This window comes from Tauraco erythrolophus, chromosome 1 (assembly GCF_009769465.1).
Source record: "Tauraco erythrolophus isolate bTauEry1 chromosome 1, bTauEry1.pri, whole genome shotgun sequence".
Lineage (NCBI taxonomy): Eukaryota > Metazoa > Chordata > Aves > Musophagiformes > Musophagidae > Tauraco > Tauraco erythrolophus.
In genome coordinates, this window is record NC_141465.1 from 130,274,569 (window position 1) to 130,297,678 (window position 23,110).

At 42.4% G+C, this 23,110-nt stretch overlaps 1 protein-coding gene across 4 annotated transcripts in view; it reads right to left on the reverse strand.

Annotated features, from left to right (window-relative positions):
• Nucleotides 1-23,110, reverse strand: part of DLG2 (discs large MAGUK scaffold protein 2) — a 1,082,159-nt gene that overhangs the window by 942,147 nt on the left and 116,902 nt on the right. For all 4 annotated transcript variants that reach the window (XM_086614508.1, XM_086614488.1, XM_086614523.1 and 1 more), the window contains exon 2: nt 21,313-21,455. In XM_086614508.1, the coding sequence (XP_086470634.1) occupies nt 21,313-21,455 (143 nt within the window). The remainder of the gene's footprint in view (nt 1-21,312; nt 21,456-23,110) is intronic.

The window sequence follows — 23,110 nt, forward strand, 5'->3', positions numbered from 1 at the left end:
TGAAAGCTGGTCTTGCTTTCAGCGTGGCTCTGGATGTCAGCACGTCACTGGCAAACTTTGCATTTGCTGATCCCCAGTAGACATTTGACCACCCACCTAAAAGCTATCATCCAGGCTACCAGTTCCTCAGCAGTCGCTTTGGCTGGGCTAACACAAAGCCTATACTCAAACCGTATCTCCCTGATTATCCGTATCGTAATTACCCAGTTGCACTGTAACTGGTCTGGGGCAAGACAATTGGCTTTCCAGGCAGGAAATTCAGGCAGGGAGGAGACACTAGCTCACACTTCAGCTTTTCACCTCCTGGACAGAGTGTTCAGATGAAGCTGGCTGGAGTCAGTTGGCTCCACAAACTCAAGCCTTGTGACCTTCCAGAAGACACACCCAGGAGCTTCATCCTGCTGATCTAGGCTCCATCTCCAGCGTCACTCATGCAGAGCTTTATTTTCAGCTGGGCTACAAACCAAGGCACTCGTGTGTCTCCTTTTCCAGGGAGCAGAGTGTCACTAAGGTCACACAGCGGTGGACCCTGCCAAATGCAATTGTTCATGGGGCAGGGAGAGACCACGGCGCCATGCAGTGACCAGAGTCCTTGCAAACACAAGCCTTGCAAGGGCTGTTGCTCAGGTCCAGTGTCTGCCCCACTAACACCTGGCACACCAAATACTGGTGGCTGGAAGGATCTGATGACCTGGCGTTTGCAGCAAAGAGGAAAACTGGACAAACGGCATTGCAAAGATGAACCCTCCTGCAAGGATGGAGAGATAAGTGATGCACGGTTCAGCTGCATGAGAATAAGATCAAAGCATGAGACTGTACAGATTGGTTACAGTTTTCAGGCAAAGACCTACCCTTGCTGTAGCTCCGTGCCAGGCAGCTATTCACATAAGAAATGGAGACAATTAACTTATGTATGCCCGAGTTCTTACCCTGATAGACTATTTTCCAAATCATTCTCAGAGACAGTGTTACCAAAAGCCGTAGGGCAAATTGAGACTCCTCTGAACATGGGAATGAACGAGATGAAAACTTTAAACAAACAAATGCATTTCCCTCCGCACTCTGGGATTGAGTCAGATCCTGACACTCGCTCTCCCTGTTCCTTACCTTTCAGCCATCAGTTTACACTTCACTGGGCATATAGAAGATGAAAAATGAAGAGTAATTTGAGAATTAAAGATCTATTTCTTTCAAATGAAGAAGCAGCTATTACTGAATTCTCCTGAAGGCTGGAGGAAAAGGACTAGAAAAATTAAAAGGCTGAACATAATTAATGAACACTCATTTAGAATTGGCTATCATACAGCATCTTAAGAAGCTAAATTTACAGCTCAAGAGGGCAGGCTGGATGCAGAAACAGGCTCTGGAAGGAGCTCCATGTGCACTTTGTCAAGCTGGGGGGAAAGACAGGGAGCTGTGGTTGCAGAGAGGTCCCTTCAAGCATGGAGAGATGACACCTGCCAAAAGCCCCTCCGAGCAGAAAGGTCAGCTGCAGTAAGAAGAACATGTTAAAGCACGTGGTTTGATTCCAGTTGTGCCCATCTGCATACATTTTATTCATTAGCTTCAGTGGAGTCCCTCCACATTTAAGCCTTTATTAGTGAAATCACAACCTTGCCCTGAAAATAGAAGCGGACCACAGCTGGAAACAAATGCAAATACTTGGAAATAGAAAACAGAAAGTAAGTCATTAATTGCAAGAGAAAACATGACTAATGATTTTAAATTAAATAATATTTGCATGATATTTTAATTAGCAAGGATAATGTTTATTTTACTTACATAGAAGTTCTGGATACATAAATTCCAACCTACATATTTCAGTTGCCATAACAACTTGATACATTTATTCTCTTGTGTCATTTTTTATTGCATCAGTGCTGCTTTTTTTTTTTTTTAAACAACCAAAAAAACCTCCTACTGCTTTGGTTGCTACGATAACACAATATTTTTTAATTGTTCTTTTCACATTTAGTTCTTCTTGAAATCAATATACTTTCCCCCCAAAGATGTTCACAGCACAGTGTGGGAATTTCACTACCAACTCCAGGGCTCAGTGCTGGGTTTGCCGGAAATCCCAAGGATATGTACAGCCCTTTAGCTCAAACTTCTACTTCAGTGGTCCCCCTTAGGACACTAGTCATACGGCTTGAGGTCAAGATGCTAACAGGAGACCTACACAGTAACGACCCCCCACTGGTGCATTTTCCCCTGAAAACCAGAAACAAATTAAATGAGCACTAGACTCTTCAGAAAGGTGCATAGCTATAGCAGATTTGAGGCAGCAGTGGCAGCAAATGTAACTGCAGAGATGCAGAATATTTAAGTAAATCTCTGCAGTGCTCTCCAAGCCAGGAGGATACTCTAGAGCAGTTTCCACGTTTCATACACACTGGTGCAGCACGTGATGAGCCAGACTTTGCTTTTATCTGGGAGAAGAGTTGATTCCTAAACTCTTGGGGTTTGGCCCAATCCTTTTTACAAATCCAGACAATCATAGAATCATAGAATGGTTAGGGTTGGAAGGGACCTCAAAGATCATCTAGTTCCAACCCCCCTGCCATGGGCAGGGAAATCCTCCACTACACCAGGTTGCCCAAAGCCTCATCCAACCTGGCCTTGAATGGCTTTGAATCGAATGGTATGATGATGGGAGGAACAGAGAGGGTGAGGGTGGCCTTTCTCCTCCCTACCCCCAGCTAGCTGTGCAGGATAGCAGAGCCTGCTGTTGCCTGTTCACCTTTCCCAGCTCTGCACCCCTGTAAATGGACCCATTTAAATTATATTGCAATTACTTAACTGCTGATGTTGCATTTATATCTGTTTCCCTGTAACAACCATAATGAGAGAGACTGTATTAATTAATAAAAATTATATTATGGTGCAAGACGAGGAACTGCTTGGCAACCATTCTTCCATACAGCTGGCATGGAGTGACCTCAGATTAGAGATAATAGGGCATTTACGGATGTAAGGTTAGAGTTTTTGATGGAAAAGAACTATTGCAATGGCTCCTGCGGACTGCCTTGGCCTTTAGGGGCAGGTCTTCATTTACTGCTAACTATAATAGCCTCTACTTTGGTCAAGGAGCTATGACAATTGCTTTCAGAGGACTGTATCTCTCTTAGTTCTCGGGAGAACAAGAGCGTGCATATGTCTTACCAACCACAGTTTAGGACAAGCTCTAGCACTATATTTTTACTATGACAAGCACGGCATCTCTTTTTGTTTCTGATCATACTATTCCTCATTATAAAAATTATATCTAATAAGTTAAAGTAAGAAAAAAAATTATATAACCGAATTATAACAACACCAAATAGGAGAAACACCCAACACTGCTAGGTACTGCACAATAAACTTGTAGGAAATCCATTTAAATAAGAAGTCATGCAGGTAATGTGATTGAATTCTGATCTGTCTCATGATGCACTGCAGGTCCATAGCAAATTCAAGAATATTGTCCAGCCTCCTGTCTCTACCATTGGCCCACACAGTCTCTTTCTATTTACACACACCTCCAGAGAAATTACAGAGGAAGAAACTGCCCACATTTCACTTGAGATGAAATTTTGCACCTGATCTTGCCAGAAATGGTGAATTTAAGTCAGTCTATTCAATAGCAGTAATAAAACCAGTCCCATTTTGAGAACAGGACTGATATGTCACAAAGTGATACTTAGGAAGACCAAAGGTATTTTACACTCATGCAAGGATATAAAGCCAGTATTAAAGACAAGAAAAGAAAAAAAAAAACCACTAAATCAAAACTCTGGAGAATATTGTAAAGTATTTCACTTCTCGAGATAGTTTTGCTTGAAGCATCCTAAACCTTGATATAGAAGAATATTTGTTTCAGCCAGAGCCATAGGGAGGGGAAGTATGCCGTGGCTGTCGTTACAGTGGCAGGCTGCCTTGCCAAGTCATGGCTGCTGAGCTACACAATCATATATACTCATGCTGACATGCAAAAATATTGCAAAAATATTGCAGCTAAACAAAACCTTCGGCAAAACACAGTGCCATCTCTCTTCATTCAGCTTCCCTCCTACAGAGCATTACGAAATGCTTTGCACCAATATATACATAAAAGGAAAAGGACTCTAAAGGTAAGCTAAGTGGAATGACTCAGGTCATTAAACTGCAGAATACATCATCATGCTCCCTAAATGTTGATAAACAGACGACGATGTGAAGTGAAAGGGAAAACAAACATTCCATAAATACTTTGCAGAAGGTTGGTGCTCCACAGATCTGCCAGACAAATTTCTTTGTGACAATTTTCTTTGTTATAGGCGACTCGTATCTGAAGGGGATGGAAGGTCCAATATGCCAGGCTGACCCTGCTCTGAGGGAAGTCTGCTGCCTCCCTGGAGCCCGCATTAAAGACGTTGCTAGGAAAATTCCTAGCCTACGGTCCACAGACTAATACCCTTTACTGCTCTTCCATGTCGGTGGAGATGAAACTGAAACAAGGAGTCCACGGTCGATCAAGAGGGATTTCAGGATCCTGGGACAGGTGGTAAGAGGATCTGGGGCACAGGTAATCTTTTTGTCCATCCTTCCAGTTGCAAGCAGTGACACTGGAAGAAGCAAGTCCATTCAGTCGATTAATAAGTGGCTCTGTGGCTGGTGTCATTGCTCAGGAGCGGTGCATTCCAACAAAGATAAAGTCAGATAGGAACACCAGGAGGCCCGCATGGATGAACAAGGAGCTCCTGGACCAACTCGGGCACAAAAAGAAGGCCTACAGAGGGTGGAACCTAGGACAGGTAGCCTGGGAAGAATACAGAGAGATTGTCCGAGCAACCAGAGATCAGGTTAGGAAAGCTAAAGCACTGATAGAGTTAAATCTGGCCAGGGACATCAAGGGCAACAAGAAAATCTTCTATAGATATGTCAGTGACAAAAAGAGATCTAGGGAAAATGTAGACCCTCTCTGGAAGGAAACGGGGGACCTGGCTACCCAGGATATGGAGAAGGCTGAGGTTCTCAATGACTTCTTTGCCTCAGTCTTCACTGGCAAGAGCTGCAGCTGCACAGCCCAAGTCACAGAAGGCAAAGGCAGGGACTGGGAGAATGTAGAACCACCCACTGTAGGAGAAGATCAGGTTCGAGACCATCTAAAGAACCTGAAGGTGGATAAGTCCATGGGACCTGATGAGATGCATCCGCGGGTCCTGAGGGAACTGGCAGATGAAGTTGCTAAGCCACTATCCATCATATTTCAGAGGTCGTGGCAATCTGGTGAAGTTCCCACTGACTGGAAAAGGGGAAACAGAGCCCCCATCTTTAAAAAGGGAAAAAAAGAAGACCCAGGGAACTACAGGCCAGTCAGTCTCATCTCTGTGCCCGGCAAGATCATGGAGCAGATCCTCCTGGTGACTATGCTAAGGCACATAGAAAATAAGGAGGCAACTGGTGACAGCCAACATGGCTTCACTAAGGGCAAATCCTGCCTGGCTAATTTGGTGGCCTTCTATGATGAGGTTACGGCATTGATGAATAGGGGAAGAGCAACTGACACAGAATCATAGAATCATAGAATGGTTAGGGTTGGAAGGGACCTCAAAGATCATCTAGTTCCAACCCCCCTGCCATGGGCAGAGAAATCCTCCACTACACCAGGTTGCCCAAAGCCTCATCTAACCTGGCCTTGAGCACTTCCAGGGATGGGGCATCCACAACTTCTCTGGGCAACCTGTTCCACTGCCTCACCACCCTCAATGTAAAAAATTACTTCCTTAGATCTAATCGAAACCTCCCCTTTTTCAGTTTAAATCCATTGCCCCTTGTCCTATCACTACATGCGCTTTTAAAAAGTCCCTCTCCAGCTTTCCTGTAGGCCTCCTTTAGGTACTGGAAAGCTGCTATAAGATCACCCTGGAGCTTTCTCTTCTCCAGGCTGAACAGCCCCAACTCTCTCAGCCTGTCTTCGTAGCAGAGGTGCTCCAGCCCTCTGATCATCTTCGTGGCCCTCCTCTGGACTCACTCCAGCAGCTCCATGTCCTTCTTATGTTGGGGACTCCAGAGCTGAACACAGTATTCCAGGTGGGGTATCACGAGAGCTGAGTAGAGAGGCATCTACCTGGACTTATCCAAAGCATTTGATACTGTCCCACACAACATCCTTGTCTCTAAACTGGAAAGACATGGTTTTGATGGATGGACCACTCAGTGGATAAGGAATTGGCTGGATGGTCACACTCAAAGAGTTGTGGTCAACGTTCAATGTCCACGTGGAGGCCAGTGACGAGTGGTGTTCCTCAGGGGTCAGTACTGGGACCAGTGCTATTTAACATCTTTGTTGGAGACCTGGACAGTGGGATTGAGTGCACCCTCAGCAAGTTTGCAGATGACACCAAATTGTGTGGTGTTGTGGACACGCTGGAGGGAAGGGATGCCATCGCCATCCAGAGGGACCTTGACAGGCTGGAGAGGTGGGCCTGTGAGAACCTCATGAAGTTCAACAAGGCCAAGTGCAAGGTCCTGCACGTGGGTCAGGGCAATCCCAAGCACAAGTACAGGCTGGGCAGAGAATGGATTGAGAGCAGCCCTGAGGAAAAGGACTTGGGAGTGCTGGTGGATGAGAAGCTCAACATGAGCCGGCAATGTGCTGGCAGCCCAGAAAACCAACCGTGTCCTGGGTTGCATCACAAGCAGCATGGCCAGCAGGTTGAGGGAAGTGATTCTGCCCCTCTACTCAGCTCTTGTGAGACCCCACCTGGAATACTGTGTTCAGCTCTGGAGTCCCCAACACAAGAAGGACATGGAGCTGCTGGAGCGGGTCCAGAGGAGAGCTGGAGCACCTCTGCTACGAAGACAGGCTGAGAGAGTTGGGGTTGTTCAGCCTGGAGAAGAAAAGGCTCCGGGGTGATCTTATTGCAGCCTTCCAGTACCTAAAGGGGGCCTACAGGAAAGCTGGGGAGGGACTTTTTAAAAGCGCATGTAGTGATAGGACAAGGGGCAATGGATTTAAACTGAAAAAGGGGAGGTTTCGATTAGATCTAAGGAAGAAATTTTTTACATTGAGGGTGGTGAGGCAGTGGAACAGGTTGCCCAGAGAAGTTGTACGAATTCTACGATTCTATGATTCTAAGTGTCACGAGCTAAATGCTGGATAAGAATCTTCCCCTGCCTAATGGAGAGATGGCAGAAACCTGTGCTTTCATATGAGGACTCCAAGAACTATCGTCACTAGCCACTGATCAAGGTTATTAAAGAATTATGGACCGTACAGGGATTTCAGCTTCTGCGAGCTTGCAGTTGTAGAAGCACAGAAGTGTAAGGGCAGGTGCAGCTGCATTAAATAAACATCACCGTCAACTGCATCATGAGAAAAGGAGCAAATATCTCATGTCCCAGGCAATGCCAAGGGTAGTAGGGAGAAAGTCTCCCAGTCCATGAAATGCTCCTGCTGTGCACACTACCTTACATAGCCCGTATGGTTGATGTATGTCCCACTTGGGTTCCTACAGGGACCAGGAATCCTCCAGAGCTGTCAGCTGAAGCTGATATTTCTTTACTTGAGAAACAGTGCCCTTGTCACAGCTCACTGACAGCGAGGTCCAGATGACACTATCAGAAGGGGAGCCTGGATGAGGCAATAAATTCAGTCTCATGAAAACTGTCGCTGACTCTGCAACACCTCACGCTAAAGCTGTCTGCTACTTTATGCACTTGAAATGTGTCTAGGCAGCTCAGATACATTTTTCTCCTTTTTGTTGGGATGTATCTACCATCGAGGGGGCTGACTCAGGCAGAGATGTACATACAGGCTTGCAGGAATGTCAGATGAAAATCTTATTTGAAAATATATTCACAATTGATGAATATTTGCTTAAAACATCCCCAATCACCTTTATGTACTAGTTACTCCAGAACTTCACCTCTCATTAGCAGAGGCTCGAGTTCCAATTCTGGTTGTATTCAGAAGCCTCATAAAAAACCATTGATGTTCATTAATGTCAACAGCACACAGCTCTGTGGGCTATTCTTTATATTTAGCCCACTTTTACAACCTGTTGCATAACTGCTACCAGGTCGACATCACGTTTCACTAGCTTATAAACAAAGCTGAAGTTAAGTAAAATCATCCTCTTGACTCATTTTTGTGCAGTACTTAGTAAAATAGGGGTCACAAGAGGTGTCCCTAAAGGAGATGGCCAATTCTAGTACTGCACTTTTAAAGGCTACTGGCAAAAATGCAGTTTCTAGTATAAAGACAAATATCTGCAATCAGTGATGTCATTTCACAGTTTGGAAACATCATGCTGCCTGTTTTCTCAGCTATGGTTAACTAGGAATCTTCTTCCATATATTTGTGACTAACAACCTGGTCACGATTCACAAAGACCATCCAAGCCTTCGCTGTCTTTTGGCTGGGCTGCAACAAAACGCCGTAAGCAAAGTCTCTTGTTTTTCCAAGTTTACTACAATTTGAACAGAGCTACAGCACCTCTCTCTGCTCGTAACTAAGCAAGGATGTCAGATCCCTCCCCTCTCTGTGATGGCTCCACATAGAACAGAGCATCAACACAAGGAGTTTTTTGGTCCTTGCCCCCGGTAAAACGATCGTCACAAGTTGCAAGTGAAGAGCAATATACAGCAATTCTAATCCTCAGAAGTAACAGAAGTGTCCACTGTGAGTGCAAAGATATGTGTGTGTGTGTGTGTCAGGCACATTCCCCAGGTGGGAACAAAAGCAAGGTCGTCAACTAAGAAATAAAGTAATACTGAATTAAGAAACAGCGTTAAGAAATACACCCATAACTAGAAGATAGACTGTTTCAGGCTACAACTTAGGCAGCATCCTGAATACTGAAAGCTCGAGGTACAGGCTTGCTGCTGACCTAGCAAAGATACCATTGGGTACCCTGGGAGCATTTACTGTCAAAAAAGTACAAGATACCTCAAAAAATGAATACCGATTACGTAAGTGGAGGCATATGTCTGTCATGAATCTTCCTGCTCCTTCTTAGGAAGAGATAAAGTTGCCTGGTTTGTTACCTCTGTTTTTCTACAAACTACAACACCAAAAAATGTGTGAGAGAAGACACCAGTCTGATGTAATGATTAACCTGAAATCTCTCTGCAGAACTCTTCCTATTGTAATTAACAAATTCCAAAACGCACAGATCAAACTTGTGTATTCATTCATTAAAACAATAATAATTTAATAGTTACTGTTGCTGCTTCCACCAGAGTTTCAAAAGCCTTCTTCTAAGAAAGTGGACTTCAGATCCACTATGTCTGTTACTCTTGATTTAATTTTTTTTTCCAGCTTGTACAGTAGCTGTTTGCCTTGTTTCTTCTCAGAAAGTGGCACCTTGACTACCTAAAATTGCTAAGCTAAAAAAAAAAAAAAATATATATATATATATATACATACACACAGTTGCAGGCCACCGCATTTCAGAAAAACGAGTAGGTTCCCCTACACTTCTGCAAAGAACTGGAGCACCTGGGGAACCTTCATCACTTTGGTTTGTCCTTTCAGTGAAGAAACTTTATGCAGGTGCAATAATGAACTGCACACCACTATTGAGGTTATAACTATGCAATTTTCCTCATGGAAAGGCAGAAGAAGCCATACACATCCACCAAGCAGAAGCTGGAGCGCTGAAATCACTCACACGCACAGAGAGCCATCAGGGGGTTCAACCGTTTTCCCCGTTGACATTGTGCAGGTCTACGCAGGCTGAGGAAAGTGTGAGCTTCAGCTAACCTGACATGTTTTTTAAACATGAGATATTTGAAGAATTATCAAAAACTGAGTTTCCGAGCTCATCTGTAAAACTAGTTTTCTGGGTTTGGGGAGGAATAGGCATCTCACAGAGCCATGAGGCTCTAGATATCCATCCACAGGTTACATCTCTTCTGTGCTACTACATGGGGGTTCTGCTCCATCAAACCATCCATTTCAGTTCAAGAAAACATAAATTGGAGAAAAATGAGCACACAGTGGGACAATATTGATCAACAGGAGGAGAACATCATATCAAGAATCATTGCTATGGCTGCAACCACCTCTCTTTTGGGACAAAAGACAATTTTAAAGATGAAATGAGATAGTCTCACAGCTCTTTCTGAAGAGCCCCCGCACACTGGAGGTGGCAATACCAGGAAATTTCCTCATTGCATATATCATGAAGAGCTGAGGAAACAGATGTGGAGTCAATTGCTAGAGAAGTACAAGAGAAGACATGCAGAGAGGAGACAGGCCACGACAGGCCTTAAAAGTAAGACGAATAAAGTGATGTTGATATGATGGAAATGTGGAAGTCAGAGGCTTCCAACAGTAAGAAAAATATGGTTAGATAAATAAGCCCAGAAAGTGATCTCCATACAAGGCTGTTTGGATGGGTAAATGGATCAAGACTAGATAGGAAAAAGAAACATGTTCCTGAAGGCTCTTTTCAAGAAAGAGAATGGCTAAGGGGGAGTGAAATTCACTCCTTCACAGAAAACAAAGGTCTAGACAAATGCTTTATTCATCATCCACCTAAATATTATAACAGAAAATAAGCAGTAAATGTTCCCATCTCTAAACCAGGGGCAGTTTTCACAATAACCTGTTACCGATTAAAGTGGTACAGGTGACACTTCAAGCACAGTCAAATGTGTAAAACGTACAAGCTGAAAATGTACAAAGTCTTGTGGTTTTAGTCATGTCATTTGTAACTATATTATACATAAAGAACATGGAGAGAAATGATATTTTCAAGCTGGCAGCTTCCCTTTAATTTTCCATGTTGTTACATCTGGGATTGTATGCACTATTTGTTAAAACCTGCAAGTACCCGTCCCAGTTTATAAAAAAACTGAACAAAGCAGGAAGAATATTTTCTCTTTCATGCTTATTTATCTTACTGAGCAAAAACATATGCACCTATCCAAGAAATCACTCCCAGGGTGATCTTTATATGATCCAGAAGTCTTGGGGAGATATCTTTCTTTATTCTCGGGAACTATTTAAGAAGCATTTTAATAAAGAAATATAGTATAGTGGACTGCAGTAATATATAACGGGCTCTTAAACCTCTCTATGGAGATCTGTGCCCTTTGCACATGGAGGGCAGTGAATTCTGTTGCTTAGTTGGTCAGATTGGGGAATGATCAGAGTTAACACACGTGTAAGTGAGACAAATTGCATTGAAATATCCTTAAACTTAACTGGAGTACATTCGTCCCCCTATCAATTTTTCAGAACCCTTACAGTTTTACAGGGCAAAGAATTATATTTTTAAGAGTTGATGTATTTATTTTTGCAGGTGGTTAAAATGTAACTTCTCAGGATCTTATTAGAAACAGTGAATTGTATCACATATTCTTTGGAGGAGCTACCAGCTTCTGGGAGAAGCCTGTAGGAACATGCTGATATTTTTATGTAAGTAATTTTTTCAGATTACTCTGGTATGACAACATCCCTTGTTAAAACATATCATGTTTTAGAAAAAAATATGTTAAAATTGCAAGAGCTTTTTATTAAGTGATATTTTCATAGTATTCTTAACTACTAGGTCTATCATTTTTGACCTTGCTACACAGAAGCGGAATTTACACAATAGTCTGACCTCAATGCTTATCACAATAGAGATCCACTGCTTAATTAAAAGTTTGGTTAATTCTGTATGCTGGTTAATATTCAGGCACATTTTCATTGGGGAAAATGATTATTTCTGGTCCCTAGCAGCTGTTCTGGCCTGCTCCCAATCCTTTGCAGATGTAATAACAAATCCCAGATCAGAAATCTGCCTAGAGGTTTTTTTGATAGGCATATTATATAAATGTGAAAAAAAAACCACCAAACACAAACCAAACCAAACAAACCAACCTGCTGTGATGGATGCAACTGTTTCATCATTGCTGATCTGGTTTGGTTTAATGCTGAGATCTCAATTCTGTTCTCCCTCCCACCGATGTCAGTAGTCGACAATTATTAAGCTAAATAAACTATTATTAAACTAAATCAAATCTGCCTCTAAGAAAGGACCTATCAGACCAGTGAGTCCTCTAAACTCTCATGCAAGGCACACCAATGGGATGGTGATGTCAAAATAAAAACAAGAGGCAATAAAGGAAAAGGCTTTTTATGTGAGCATGCCTAACTCTATGCAAACACAAGGAGATGGCAAAAGCAGAATGATGTCTAGTTCCAGGACTTGCCCAAGGGGACAGAAATTGCCAGTTCAGAGTCACATGACATGCATATTGCCGTACTCTCAGCATCACAACTTCATCAGAAAACTCTCCTTCTGTAGGGATTTGGGATATGGAGGCCAGAATACTGCACTCTGGAGCATTTCTGTGCACGGGATGACACTATTCTGCACACGTACAACTTCTTGGTTTAAAATGGAAACATTGGCCTGACCACATTAAAACACACTCAGAAGCAACTCTAAAGTGACATTTAACAGACGTGCTGGCACTCAAGTTATTGACAAGTTACAGAACAAATAACAAATTTATAAATAGAGACCCAGCATGGATACCCAGTACGGGTAAGACATTTAGCTGCAGCTCGTCATAAATAAGGATTTTAATAACACAATGACTTTGCAGTTACCCATTTCTAAACATTAGTCAAAACATTTGAGAAGGCAAGTGTATATCTCTGGAAGTAAAGCATACCTTACTAATGCAGAGAAAATAAACCCACAAAATTATTACATAAAAAACCAAAAACAAAACAACAAACCTGAAGCCAAGCTTCAGCATTATTGTTAAACAATTATCTCGTTATGATAGCTGTTACACATCCTTGTGTGCAAAAGGGACACAGCTGTAGCAAAACACAAACCAAGATGTCACCCATACCATACCCCTTAAAAAGACTGCTGCCTTCTTGAAGAACTTAGTGCCAAATAGAATTACATGGGAATTGGCTCTGGTACAAAATCAACCCACAGACACAAACTGCATTTGACCAGATAAATGTATACTGTAGGAGCTAAATCTAGCGAAGAAACAGACACATAAACCTAAATGTTTTGAACCCTTCTAAGGAAACATTATGGTTGATCATACCTAATGACTTCTGCATATTAAGTATAATCATAGAATCATAGAATGGTTTGGGTTGGAAGGGACCTCAAAGATCATCTAGTTCCAACCCCCCTGCCATGGACAGGGAAATCCTCCACTACACCAGGTTGCCCAAAGCCTCATCCAAACTGGCCTTGAACACTTCCAGGGATGGGGCATCCACAACTTGTGGATAATCACTCCAGCAGAATCAGATTTGGCTCCTGGGAGTAAACCAAGCCATACAAATTAAGCTGTACCCAGTTACAAACAAAGAAAACAAACAAAAATCCAGAGAAGAGACTGAATTTTCATATGCACATATAGAAGGGTCTTGTGGGTCCACGTTATTCAGACAAGCTGTTATCGTGAAACAGATTAATGCTTTGACAATTGCTCCAGACAGAAGATTTTTAAGTAAGGGGTTTACTATTGGAACTTTTAACAAGCCAGCACTTAAAAGGACAGAGAAGTAATTACAATGTTTATAATAGCTGCGTACAAGGATAGCAGACATTCCTGAGGCAAGCAGAAAACGGAGGATTCATTTTGCACGCTGCAATTGACTGTCTTTGCAAAATGAGCCTCTAAATATAAGAAATGCATGGAATAAGAGGAATTAAGTGAAGAACTGGAACCTTTGGGGACCATCTCAAAGCAACGACGTCACACTGCGCTGAATGTAGATTGTGCATGTGAGATCGGTGTGTGATGACCAAACTTGCACAGTAATTGCAAATGATTCTCGTTCAATATGCTGAAAGTATCTGCACCACCTGCCCTATGAGTAAAGAGCCTTTTCTTGCTGTGATACAGGCACAAGCAGACCTTCAGCTACCAGATTTACACATACGTGCGACAGCAGAGTGTTCTTTTCCTTCACCTCAATTTTCCATCGGAATACAGGTCAAAACACTGCTGACCAGAAATAAGTAGCACTGGAGACCAAACTAATGAAAACAGAGGTTAAAACAAGGGTAAATTTATGTCTTTTAATGAGTGTCTGGAGCCAAGCACAAGCCTGTAGCTTCAAGCAGTGTTACCATTGTCATAGCTAAAGAGCAATTCGATTTTTGGTTTACCAGATGGATACCTGCATCTAGGCACTTTTATGTTTCCCATTATTGCATTTTCTGAGCATCTCACAGTTTTAATTGTATCTATCCACACAACCTTTAAGTGAGAGGCATCTTTTATCTAATGGTTGCTTAATGCAATGCAGACAGTCCGGGGAGGGAAGAAGAATTTTTCCCAGGCAAGTGGCCGTTTGCTAAGCTGAAGGACTGGGCTCGAACCTGCACACACGCTCCCAGACTCCAGTAACCCACTAACTCAGCTGCACAATTGCAGAGCTTCAATAGCAGAGATGGGGAGTATCCTTCCCCAGCCTAATCTGGAACTGGGTAGGGTGAGAGCGCTCTTCTGAGCAGTCGAAGACCTGAATTTAAACCACTTCTAGCTGAATCCCTGTGACAGTTTGATGGGGGGGGTGTTCTGGTGGCAGGGGAGGGGATTTGCTCCCTGTGCCACCAGATCTGAGTCCCATCCCCCCCCGGGGGAGGTTGAGCCAAATTGGCGCCTCTGCGAATTGCCCTATTTAAGTTGGGACAAAGGGGCGGGAAAGGGCTTTTTGCTCAGGAGCGAGGAGAGAGCAGGAGGGCTGCTGCCCTCGCTCCCGGCTCCCGGCCGGGCGGCTGCCCGGGCCCGGGCCGGCGCCATGTGCTCAAGATGGCGCCGGGGGAGCCGCATGGGGGACTCGGTAAGCGCCCCGCTCCCGGGGTGCCCGCCGGGCCGAGCTCCCCCAGAGAGGATTAAGATCTAAGAGAAAACAACCACAACGACCGGGTCAGCAAAGATGGAGCAGGAGGAGGTGTACTGGAGCTGAGGCTTCCCTTGCAAATCGGTGTGAGATGGCAGGCGGCCCCCCTGCAGCCAGGGTGTACTCGGCGGAGCAGAGACCCACTCGTGGTCCGTGGAGAAACCCACGTCGGGAAGGAGATGCCTGAGCCCAGGAGAGGTCGTGGAGCAGGGGATGCATGACCAGGTACTGTTGATAATGGGGCATGGAATGCACGACGAGGTCGTGGAGGCATCTGGAATCCGTGGGACGGCCCACGCCGACGCGAGTGGCAGCAGCTCCCTAAGAGGCCGAGACTGGTAAAGCCCAAACTGGTGCGATCCATGGGGAAGGATTGCAATCCTGCGGGCAGGACTCACGTTGGAAAAGTTTGGGGACTTTTTTCTTCATGAGTAGGGGATCCACCGAAGCAAGGGAAAAATGGTGTAAAGACTCCTCCTCCTTTAAGAAAGGAGCGGCAGTTAACAACATGGATGAACTGACCTGCACTCCCCATTCCCTGTCCCCCTGCGCCGCAGGGGGGGGAAGGTTGAGCCAGGAACGAAAGGAAACGGGGTGGGGAGGTGTTGTTTTAAGATCTGGCCTTGTTTTCTCTTTTCTCCTCTCAAGTAACCGGTTTCGTTCCCTTGTCTCCTGTTAAGTAACTGTTAATAAATTGTTTTGTTTTATGAAGAAAGCCTGAGTCATGTTTTGCCCGGGACCATGGTTGGTGGGTGCTCCCTCTCGGTTCTTGTCTCGACCCTCAGTCCAAAAACCACGACAATCCCTATCGCACATTTCCTAGGGATGAAAAGAAATGGGTCTTCTCTCTCCAACAGGGACAATTTGAGAGCCCTAATTTCAAGAAGACTTTTTTAAGCGGTGAATGCTGGTCTTATAAAGCTTGGTCCAAAGAAGTAATGAAGATTTTTGGCAGAGGTGAAATTACAAACAAACCCTGTCTTTGTGATTTTCAGCAGCAGATTGGACACATCCCCAGTCAGCACGCTAGCTGCAGTGAATGCCATGCTAAGTGTTTATAAAATAAGGTAATGCTGAGTTTCCCAGTACTGAGCAATTTCTGTACTTCTAGTCCAAAGAAATGATGGTTAGACCTGCAAAATAGCTAAAGCTACAGGCTTGTCCTTTTCTTACTCTTCCCTGAGCATCTGGTCCTGGTCCCTGCCGGAAGCCAGGTACCAGGTGACGTGGTGGGCAAGACAATCATTGCTTGGTTTAAGCCAATGTGAGTGCTTTATTACAGCGACTTCAAATGATTCAGATTAAAAGTAGTTGAGATCCTCAGAGCTCTGGAGGAACATTGTCTTTGTAGTGTCAGCTCTCCACAGCCATATTTTCAAGGTAGCTATCTGGATTTGTTTGTTCCCAAAGTAAGCTCATCTGAACCATATCAATCAGCTTAATGTTTAAGCACTGCCAGCAGCCACAAACTACACGTTCTTGCCATACCTTCACAACCTGCTCAGGTGATCTCCAGACACACATCCTCCTCTATGTGTCACCAACCCTCCTGCTGAACGCAGCATCCTGCATCCCCTAAATGCAGTTTGAGAGGAATGAACATATGGCTCCTAGGACAGTGCCTTACGTATCAGGCATTTGGAGTGGGGTTCTTAATCTTTTCTGTTAAATTCTCTCCCTTCCAGATTTGAGGATATGTGGTGATAACAATGGGGAGGTGGAGAAGAGTTGAGAGAAAACAGGGAGAAGGGCTTTGCATCTATGACCCTTCAACACTGATATTTGGGCACTTGCTGGAGATGGAGGATTCCACCCTTTAGGTATGCTGAATAAAACAGAATATGCTATACTTTAATACTCATCAGAGCAGTAATAATTATAAACTTTAAGCTATAGAGTCATGTGTCAGCACTCTGTCACAATAAATAATTAATTATTCCATATAAACTGGAAACACTCCAGTGAGAAAAAGTCAAATAATACTTGCAGCCATAATGCATAGTGCACTCTCATGAGTGAGAAAAAAAGCAGTATCAGCTCCTTTCTGGTCAAGAAGGGAGATGAATATGGATTTCCACATCTGTGGAAAACACCCTAATCAAATAGCTGCTTCTTAAGAAAAATTGTATCAACAGTGCCTTTATGCACGTTGCAAGAGAAGTCTAGCCATGGTCTTATTTACAGAAAAGAGATCGTGATTTTGAACCTTAATCTAGATCAACGTCTTAATGAGGCAGATTTTAACGAAATGACATCTTGAGACACTTTTGATATTTATTACTTGCTAGTTTATAGGTGTGTTCTGTTTTTTGTAGACCTTAATCCTGGACATTAATTTCTTCCCATGCAATGCACCACAAGATATGGTTCTTGAATGATATCTGGACATGGTGAGATCTCTCAGACACTATAATTCGCAGTTCCCTTTTCTGACTCAGTTCTTCAGTCCTCCTCTCCAACCTCACATAGAGTCCTTTAGGAAGCACTCAGAACAGCTAGGAATTAAAACCTGCATCTCCCAAATCCTGAGTTATCATTTTCGTTAATAAACAAATCCTGCAGAGTAGTTTCCAGGAAATTTTTTTTATATACATGGAGATATACGTATAGAAAGAGAGAGATACATTGCTTGTGCTGTCAAGACTAATTGCCTTCCACAGTGCCACAAGGCTTTTTGTTTTGGAAACTGAAATATTTCATACCTCTAAGTACAGCTCCTTTGAGGAGAGTCTAAGCCACTAAATATTTTCTTTCCCAAAAGACCAGATTTTTCACTAGGACCTAGCATTTATTGTTACATGGGCATATTACCTAAAATGACAACACTGCTGAGGAAGAGCAGGTCACAAAGGTTAAATTAAAAGAGCAAGAGAAAGAAAGGCAAAGAAGCAGGGAGCTCCTGTATTACATAGGATTAGTTAAACACATATCGAAGTGCTTTTCAGAACAGGAGTGAATAAACTGTTGACCGTATCTACTGCGAATTGAACAAAATCTAATGGGTTCTAATTGCAGTCACAGAAACTTCAGTTTGTCATCAGGAAAGACTTTCTGTCAGTGCGGGAATAAGTTACCTGAAGAAGTTGTGGAGTCTCCACCGTGGGAGGTTTTAAAGAAGAGATTAGACAAACATATGTCAGGAACAGTTCAAATACAGCTGATCTGCCCTGGGGCAAGAGAATGGACAACATGAATTTCTGCAGGTCTTCTTCAGAACTATAGAGTTCCTACATCATGACTAACATGTTGGACTTTTTCTTTTATTACCTGATATGTCACATTCCCTGCTTGCCCTATGAATGTATGAAACAAATAAAAGCCTTCAGAAGCAGAGTCCAGTAAACATTTTTAGTGAATCGTGAACTTGCCCCAAACAATTTCATTGATTCTGAAACCATCCATCAATTTAAGTTCATTTTGTCAAGTTGAATTTACAGCAGAGAAAACAACAGGGACAGATTCACACACACACAAAAAACCACATTCATATACGTCTTCTTTCTTCCTTACTCACTAACACCCACCCACTGAAATTATTTTGGTCTATGATATTTACAGCTCTGCCAGATACATTGCCACATATAATCAGTTTCTGTACAGGGTGAACTGCAATAATAATATCATGATAGGTATTATTGCATTTTGCATCTGGAAACATCAATATCACTTCTCATTCTAATGAACAACAAAGCCATTAACGGTGGAGTAAAAAACAAGGACGTGGTGTTTAAATGCATGGGTCATACCAAAACATTGAGCAATTTCATGAGGCAAAATATGTGCAGCACATTGTTTAACCAGCAGCATGCAAGTAAAGAAACTGGGTAGAAAAAAAAGAAAAAGCAGCACTAATTATCACTGAACCTCAACGCATGTTTTGTTAATTCCATGGTTGTAGCCATGGGGTGCTATGTGTTGTCATTCATGCTAATAATTTGGATGCAACTGGTTCTGGCACCTCTGGTGAGCTAATATATTCCCTTGACTTTTCACTTGCTTTTGCAAAAGCCATTCAAAATCAGTCCCTGAGTTTGGGAGATGTCTCTCTTCTGAGGCACTACCTGGGAAGTATGGAAGATTATAGGACGGGTTGTGACCCTTTCATCTCTCTTAATTGATGAAGATCCATTCCTAGTACGCTGTAAGATCAAGCATCCGTTTGTTACAAACCGCTATGGTGATCACAGATGCCAGGTGAGAGATTTTAGAGGCCAGTCACCTCTGTATGGCAAGTTTGTACAGTATTGCAAACAACAATCTAAAAACTTTTCTGTTATCTAGAAGTCTACACTCTTGGAAAAGCAAATACATGAATACAAAGGAGGGCTCATAGGATACCTGATGTGGACAGTGAAAGCTATTTTTCCCTTTTTATCAACAATTACAATTGGAACAAAAATACAGAAAAAAAAAAAAAAGAAACCATTTATATAGAAAATTAACATACAGACAGCCAAGAAGGTTTCAAGTGGAAGGCATGAAAGGGGGATGGCCTCTGGACTGAATGATCACATTTAGGCTTTTATAGCAGAGGAACACTGCATGAAAGAGAGAAGGGTCTTTCTTTCCACGTTTGGGATGTGTAATTGAGGATTGAAAAGGAAAGTATAAACCCAACAGTTCCCATAAGGAATAGACCATGAAAAAGAATTTATGTGATGTATTAGATTACCCAGTTACATTTTCACAGGGCAATTTCTCATAGAAAGAAAAGTACCATATTGGATTTGTACAGCAGCTGGTACATTCAGCATGTGCTAATCAGTTCTGACTTGGAACTGCTGATAGTATGTTCTGCTGTCTAAAGGCAAAAAACCAAAAGCCTACACTTCCAGTCTGTTTTGCCTGCAGTTGGACCCTTAAAACATATATAGGTATGACTTTTAAAGGGACTAAGCACTTTGTGTACCCATTAGACTGATGAAATTTACGGACAGACAGTAAATTTGAAAATGAGGGTACCCTGGACTTTGATTCCCAGCATCCTGACTTGAAATGGTTATTCCAGTTTCTAAGCAATATTTTTCTGTTGTTTTGCTTTAAATCAGAACATCATTTTCATAAGATAAGCAAAGTTTGGAGTTAGCCCTGTACGTTCTATTAATCTCAGTGTAAAATTTGGAGTTTAAATTCCCCTGGACAAGACTGGCAGCACACCTCTTAGACAGTAACGAGGTTAAGGAAGATGGGGTTGAGGGTCAAATGCTTTGATGAGGTTGGAATGAAAAGAGAGTCTGTGATTGACTGTCTTTCTCAGGTGGTTGAAGAGATAACATGCTGGAATACACTTTCACCAAATTTAAAGCATATAGCGTTGTGTAAAAAAAGACAGACATTAGCTAGCTGTGTCTTCAAGCTGGGACTCAAATGTTAAATCATTCATGGGATATATCCTACATTCATGTTAAGAGTCATTTGTTCCGATTTCACTCAAAATCAGAACGCTTGTTCTCATTAATTCTGCAAGCTTCTTTTGCTAATTAATTTTTACAATAAATTTCTTCAGAGAATTTTGTTCTAGCCGTCTGCAATTCTGATTTATCTTTTTAAAGAATCGCATATAAAATGTCATGCAGAACTACAATGTGCTTCTGGGTTTTACATTCAGAAAGAGGAAAGCTCTTAAAAATAGTCATGCCTATGGAAAGTGTTTTGGAACAACTTTTAAAACTTGAAATTCCTTTTGAATCGTAACAATAATGGAAATGTTTATACATTTCTCTCATCCTTGATTTTGATCTGGAGATTTGCAGTTTACACTCCATGCCCACTCAATTTCTGTCTCACTGTTTAAGAACAGAGCAATTCATTGCTTGGTTCTGTGGGTTTTGTTTTTGCCTTTGAAGTACAAACGTGGTGGGAGGCAATTAGTTCAGATTGCTAATTTAGTTAATAGTAATCTGGAGGCAGGCAAAGGCAGATTAGAGCCAGCGGTGACAACAAAAGGTTTTCAGTCCTTCCACTGCCTACAGAAGAAAAGCAGAAGTGTATAACCTCCTTCTATACATCTATTGTTCATACAGAGACTATTCTGGTTGATATCTCTGTGCATTTGGGCTATGGAAAAGTTCGGCCCAATGTCAGCCCCAGAAATATGAAAAGTCCTATTAAAATTTTACACAGGATACAATCACTGGAGTATTAATAACCTCAGTGGTTATTAGCAAGTAAAGGAGATATATTTCCTTTTGGGGGTAATCACAGACACCCAGTATCAGTTAAAGTACACCAAGGATGAGAAAAAGAAAGTTTTTTACTTCCCCTTTGACAGATGGCAATTGAAAGGATGAAGAAGTTAGAAACATATTCAAGGTCAGAGAGATAACACTATACATCTTCTTTATCCTAATCTAATTACTTAATTAAGTCCATTCTTTCAATCTTATAAATCATTGCTTGGCCTTTCTTAGGTTTAAGACATCTCACTCATTATATATATTTTAATTCTTAATCTGTTAAATTACCTCTTGGTTTTTCTGCAAATTTTCATGGTCTGTAGCAGATGTTGTCTTCTCCCATTTCTCAGCAACTTGATTTGCTTCTTCTGTTTTTTGCTCATAGCTTTTCTGGGAATTTAGCAGTGTCACTTCATAGAACTCTTGAATATCTGTTTGTAAAGACAAACAAGTAAAAGACATTATTTGGAATGCTGGTTTTTGAAGTCCTGGTGGTTTTCTCTGACTGATAATATACTTACACGTTGTCATAGAATCATAGAATGGTTTGGGTTGGAAGGGACCTCAAAGATCATCTAGTTCCAACCCCCCTGCCATGGGCAGGGACACCCTCCACTACACCAGGTAGCCCAAAGCCTCATCCAATCTGGCCTTGAACACTTCCAGAGATGGGGCATCCACAACTTCTCTGGGCAACCTGTTCCAGTGCCTCACCACCCTCTGAGAGAAAAATTTCTTCCTTAGATCTAATCTAAATCTCCCCTCTTTCAGTTCAAAGCCATTACCCCTTGTCTTATCACAACACACCCTTGTCAAAAGTCCCTCTCCAGCTTTTCTGTAGACCTCCTTTAAGTACTGGAAGGCTGTAATAAGATCACCTCGGAGCCTTCTCTTCTCCAGGCTGAACAGCCCCAACTCTCTCAGCCTGTCTCCATAGCAGAGGTGCTCCAGCCCTTGGATCATCTTCATGGCCCTCCTCTGGACTCGCTCCAGCTTCCACTTGGGGAAGTTAGGGTCATCGTTATGATAAACACATACTACATTTCTAGCAGAAAGCACCAATATGTGTTTTTTTTTTTCAAAAACGTCGATGAGATTCTTGAGGTATGTTGTCATTTTAAAGAGGTTCTTACAAATCATTTCAAAGAAGTAAAGGAATAATATTTATAAGAAGAGACTCAAAAAACATGTTACATGCACACCTGAACAATATGGGTATAAGAGACCATTATACAGGGAGAAGGAATTCACAGATTGTTTTAACCGGTAAACTAGAAATTTGCAGACGTGAAATACCCTAAGAGAAGCTTGTCAGACACTCGTCCCAGGCACCTGAGCCACTCCCAGCCCCATCGGCAGGTCTAGTTGTGAATTTTTTTAAGTGGGATGCACAACTGGAAGGAAGACTTTGTGGATCCATCACTTCGACCTGTTGTCATTCAGAAGGGGCTAGTTAATGTTTGGTTTCAGCCAAGAGTAAGCAACAAGCCAGGTCTTAATATCCTGTTCAGATGTTTCTATCACACTTATTTCACTGGGTATGAACAGATATACAAGATCCAGTGGTGAAAATGCTTTCACTGAAACCTGTGCATGTAATGACCTAAGGAGAGGAAAAAAAAAAAGCGTTTCCCTTCCTTAGGGCAAGAAGTTTTCAGTCAGCAAGTCACATACAGGAGGTGACACGTTGTCTAACAGAGATATTTGACTCACCAAAGAAGAAAAAAACCATCACATTAAGAACAACAGATAGATTTTGTCCTGGATAAGAAAGCAAGCAAGCCATGCCAGGGAGAAAGCCTGCATCTACCTGGATAGCCCCTGGGACTTCAAAGCAGGGACTGGTTATAAAAACTACTGACCTTTCAATAAGTGGCTCTCTCTAATGAGCACTACCCAAGACGTGAAGAAATACGGCAAAGCATGACCCTCAACAGGTAGGTGTCAGGAAAGGCAGAGAAGGGGACAGAGAAACCTTTCTGGTATTAAGTGAAGAAACTGTAGGGGAAAATCAAGCTTATTGTACTTACACAATGTCTTTCATAAACATTTGAGACTGTGCTTTTTTATTTTATATTTGGTCAAG